The sequence below is a fragment of the Orbicella franksi genome, chromosome 15 (genome assembly GCF_964199315.1).
Source record: "Orbicella franksi chromosome 15, jaOrbFran1.1, whole genome shotgun sequence".
Classification (NCBI taxonomy): Eukaryota; Metazoa; Cnidaria; class Anthozoa; order Scleractinia; family Merulinidae; genus Orbicella; species Orbicella franksi.
The window spans coordinates 12,795,659-12,800,945 of NC_138159.1; the positions used below are offsets into that span (position 1 = coordinate 12,795,659).

General features: G+C 37.8%; 1 protein-coding gene across 1 annotated transcript; it reads left to right on the forward strand.

The window, feature by feature from the left end:
• Positions 1-4,477, forward strand: LOC145469905 (potassium channel, subfamily K, member 16-like). Its single transcript, XM_081453719.1, has 2 exons — positions 1-297; positions 1,927-4,477. The coding sequence occupies exons 1-2, from the start codon at positions 6-8 to the stop codon at positions 2,697-2,699; spliced, it is 1,065 nt and encodes a 354-aa protein (XP_081309845.1). The 5' UTR covers positions 1-5; the 3' UTR covers positions 2,700-4,477.
• Positions 4,478-5,287: the final 810 nt, after the last annotated feature.

Sequence of the window (5,287 nt, forward strand, 5' to 3'; positions counted from 1 at the left end):
TCAAAATGGCGACCTCTGACAGCACAAAAGTCTTGTGTATTCGACTATTTCTATTTTCAATCTATGTGTTAGCCGGTGCTGCTACTTTCCAAGCTATTGAGCGTCAGGCGCAAGTGAAAGAAATAGAAAGGATTCGAAGCACTAGAAAGGAAATTTTGATGAAATATAACATAACACAGAATGACGAACAGCGCTGGTCGAAAACTTTTCTGTCAACCTCGCTGGGAAACGATGATTTTCTTGAATGGAATTTCGGCAATTCCTTCTTGTTTGCAATGGTGGTTATTACTACAATAGGTAAGATTAACGAAAAGTACTTGATGAGAAAATCTAACCCTTTAAATTGCAAGAATATCTTAAAACTCTCTCTTTTATCGTTAGCTGCTGTCTGTGACTTGAACATTTACCTAACTTCCATAACGTTTCTCGATTACTTTTAAACGATCGAGGATATTTTTGAATTTTGAATAATTGTAGGATTTTCATGTCGTTTTTGGAGACAAATATACCATATTCCATTGAAATACGTCTTGCGAACATAAAAATTAGTTCCTCGCGACTAAGGTCTTGCTCAAATAATCAGTGATATAATGTTAAAAGGCCTTCCAGTTTTTGCCATATTTTATATATTTTTCGTTTTTTTTTCTCGAAGTCCAATAATAAAATATCTAAGATGCGTTTCAATTTCATTGAAAAGTCAATACAGTTAACAATATACATTTTAACATCCATATCCCAATTTAAAGAAAATTTGCGTTTAAGAGATTAAACAAAGCAAAACTATGATGAATTTATTAACTTCAACAACAAGAGAATTTCTCATAACATTGATAATTGTCTCAGTAGCATTTTCGACTCCCGTAGATCAAAGGGGAGGCTATATGCATTACCAATGGTTACAAAAACAATTTCTCTTATTTATTCAACCACTGATGCAAATTGCTTTACAAGATTCTTGTTATATTTTTTTTATTAATGTTACCCTTGATGATAACTTTACAGCAGAATGTGTTTTTTTTTCAGATTTTTCTATAGAACAGAGGAGTGGTTTCATTCGCAAAATGAATAAAACACTGATTCACTTTTCGGCAACAAATATAACTTATGAGAATTGATTTAATCACTTTTGCCATCACGTTTTTTTTCTTGTATATCACTCCATGGCATTGCATTGCCATGTTTCATTTTTCTTTTACAAAATTTGTTCTATTTTCCATTGTATTGCGTTGTTTCATTTCGCTTTTATAAAATTTGATTTATTTTTCAAGGCTCGACAGTGTATGTTTTCTAGTGTTAATCATTTCGATCACTAAACATGACAGTTTGTAGTTTGTAGCTGTAGTTTTATTTGTCATTGATTTATTATTCACCTCATGTGTATGATTCGGGATCGGACAATCGCACAGCCATGTAAAACCCTGTATTAATTAGCCATTTTCGATGTCGTTACATTCTACCTTGGCTCAGAGGCTAAGGGAAAAGAAACAAAAGTTATTTATCTCTCAACCTCGACATGATTTCTTTTGTTCTATTTCCCGAAGCCTCGGTGCCAAGTTTGAATCTTAATACATCGAAACTGGCCTATGAACCAAACTGAATGTGCCGGAATGGAGGGTGAAAGAACAAACAAGGCTCTTTAAATTTCTCTTATCGACCTTGCAGTTCAACTTAGCTTCTCATGTTGTGTTATGTGATATAGACTACCACCAATGTAGTAATACCACGACCTGGTCTTGATGCAGCACGAAATTCTCAAAACCTACATTATAAGAAATGTCTGGCAATCAGTAAAGAGAATTTATATTTCAAGCTGAAACATTCTGTTAAGATTTTATTTTATTTGTGCGACGGAACAGAGTGAAATCTGTGTAAGACACAAGTTTTCACTCTGAAAGTAAAATGTTAAATGACTTGTTCCTTCATTAGGTTATGGCAATATTGTTCCTAAGACATCTCTTGGCCGTCTGTTTTGCGTGTTCTACGCTTTATTTGGAATTCCTGGGACTTGTTTGACTCTCAAAGCCGTTGGAGACAAGATCGCGGAACTTTTCACAAGACTCATTATAACCTTCGAGAAACGCCTTTTAAAACGACCACGCCCTCAAAAAGTGGAGACGAAGGTAGCGATAACAACAATAGTTATAACTCTGATGTTCTTGTTACCATTGTTGTCGCTAATTGTGAAAGTCAGGCATCCACAGTGGAGTTACATCGAAAGTTTTTATCTTACTTTCATCACATTAAGCACGATCGGTTTTGGTGATTACTTACCTCATTTTGAGAAAGACTTTGATTACATCCTTGTGCTGGTGGCCTTTGTGGGTCTCGCGTTTGTCTCGAGTATTTTCTGCTCAATGAACACTGTGCTTGAGCAGTATGGGGTGAGTGTACGTGTGTTGCGGTCACTGCGCGACAAAAACGCGGACAAGTCTACCGATGGAAAAGCCGTCGCGGATGAAGGTGAGTCTGTGTCAGAAAACAAAAATAATTTGACGTGTGGCACTAATGGATTACAAGATGCGACTTCTTCGACCAAGAAAACGGAAGATTGGCAAAATAGTCTTAAAGTTATCGGCGAAAACCACGAGCTAGATATGGCACAACTGTCGAATCGAAACAGCTTAATCTCAGAAGAGGACGTCAAAGTGGAATATCGAAAGCGCGGAAGCTCAATAAGTCTTGGAATATTCAGCTGTTAATAACGTGTTGAATGCATAGAGCTGTGGTTTAATTAACTACTAGCCGGAGTATTCTATGAACAAACAGTCAGCGAGGCGCAGCTTGATTGGCAAAGTACATCATAATCTTCCGATAGAAACGAGGGAGAGAAGTATAATAGCTTTGCTCGCCAAAAAATCAAGAACCATTTTCAAGAGCAATCTTGTGGCATGAGTTACTAGACAAAAATGGGTGAACAAATCAGACTTGAGGATTTCCAACTGATGTTTGCTTACAGTGCGTCAGACTGCGATTCAAGAGGCCTGGGTTCCAGCCTGTCTTGGTCCCTGTTTTGTTCTTTGACAAAGCACTTTACCCGTACAGTCAGTACCATTCCCGCCCTAAGTGTTTGTCTGAACGGGACATCTTTACTAAACGGAGCGACGCAAATGACTTTTAAGTCATGTGTTTTATTGGTGTAAACAATTGACCTCATTACACCATATTAGCTCTTCAAAAAATTCGGGACAATTTTTTCAGAAGTTCTTAAAAATTTTCCTCAGTTTCTTAGGATTTCGTAAAATTGCCTTGTGTCGAATTACCGATGCGTTATTTTTTATGGTCGGTTCTTTCAACAATGGCCTAAAATTTTCGGTTTTTGTAAAAAGTGCATTTAAAGACTCAACTTCTTTAGCCTTTTTAAATGTGGATTCCTATGAACATTTAAAGCATGCAAAATGCCTTGTCGACTACGCTATTGCACAGTATATGGATAACATTTAACGATTAACCAGTACAATACAATAGTATGAAAGGACAGCCCGAAATTTCATGTAACAACTTCAGCGAGATTTGACTATAAACTGGATGGAACGCTAGCAGCCAAATAAAACATGTCTCTACTTTACTTGGTTTTATTCTTTCATTATCTGAGGTGATTTTTATCGTGTGAGTGCGAGTGCAATTAAGAGTTCACACTCCGCAGTCTAGGCAAAACTCGTAAATAACCAATAATGCGAAAACGCTTGCAAAAGAAATGTTTTGAGGAACTAATTAACAACTTCAAGCAAGCACTTTTTTATAAGATCTCCTGGGGCCTTTTAGAGTTATCAGTGCATATTTATCATAAGCTTCGAGACATCAAGACTCACGAAAGTTCCACACGTAATTAAATTTGGATCGAAAGCCCTGTTGCATGCCACGTGGTTACGTGGTTTCGCTTCCCAAACGAAGTTGCGAATAAAAGATTATGTTCAGCCCGAAACAGGAGCAACTAGACAATTAGAAGTTATACAGAGCGACGAAGACATGATATAGGGATATCAAGGTATGATTCTTTCCAGCATTGCCATCAAAATATGTTGTGTATGATTATAATAAGGTTTGGGAGATACGTTTGTCTTTTTCATGACCGTGCTGTATCTGTTACTTCACGTGCAGAATCAAGAGAATTTAGAGCTGTTTTGCCGGGATTGTTTTGCATTAAATTAAAGATCGTCGTAGCTAACTGTTTACAAAATGAAAGCTTAGAACGTAAGGTACAACACTGCCTACAATTTTGCGAGCAATCTGGAAACACCAGGCCTATATTTTTAAAGACGCGACTTGTTTTCGTCGATGCATGCTATGACGTCATACCGTTGTCTATTAACGTACATAGTAGTTGACGCTTTGATCTCTTATGAAATTCTCTTTAATTATTGAGTTATGTTTTTATCGTAATTTTTTGGAGAAATTGTTGTTCCTATCCCTTGTCCTTGAACGTTACTCACCTCATCTCCTCTATCTTTTCCCTTCCCTTGTTCTTCCCCTTCCGTCCCCTCCCCCCACCCCCCCCACCCCCCCCCCCCCACCTTCGATTGGACATTTCGTACTCCTTATCGCGTACATCTAATTACTGGAAAATGAACCACTTCGGAAAATCTTCGTTGACAATGCCGAAGACATTTCGATTCCTTTAATCCAACTGCAACTGCGGAGCACTCTGAATGCTGTCAAGGTAGCTTAGCGCCGCCAATTTCAAATACACAACCTCTTTTCAGGTTCCTATCTCTAGCTCCCTCGAAGGAGGCGAGATAGGACCCTGGGAACGCACTATCTCAGCTTTTTGTACGTCACAAGATTACTTCATGTAACTTAGCAAACATCCACGGTGACAACCGCTGACTCACGATGAGTGAGTTAACCGTCGAAAAATTTTGGCATGAGTGGTAAAATCAGTAAAATTTCCGCACTCAGCTACACAAACATGAATATTCTACCCCGCTATTTGTTTCATACATCTTCCTTTCTACTGGTGCGAAAATTGTTAGTGAGATACCAGCTAAAGGCAGTGTACAAATCTTGTACTTTCTATTATTTCGTTATCTCCATGTCACCGGTAAACGAAGCGAAATAGTTAACTGAAAGATGTATCACCCTAGATATTGAGCGATTGCCATGATCACAGCCAAATCATTGATTTTCCTTATAATGATTACAGAGACAGTAAGTTGCGTTTTCCGCGATCTGTTGTTTGTTCAGGTATCGATATGTTGCTTAAATTTCATAACACAATGCTGCTCAAATGACGAAAGTGGAGAAATTTCATTTGCCAGGGCGATCGAAGGATTTATTTTTTCATGCGTGC

Excerpts from the sequence above, each read along its gene's own strand:
- LOC145469905 (XM_081453719.1), top strand. The coding sequence starts at position 6 with ATGGCGACCTCTGACAGCACAAAAGTCTTGTGTATTCGACTATTTCTA. Across the intron at positions 298-1,926 it reads GGTGGTTATTACTACAATAG|GTTATGGCAATATTGTTCCT; the intron begins GTAAGATTAACG and ends TTCCTTCATTAG.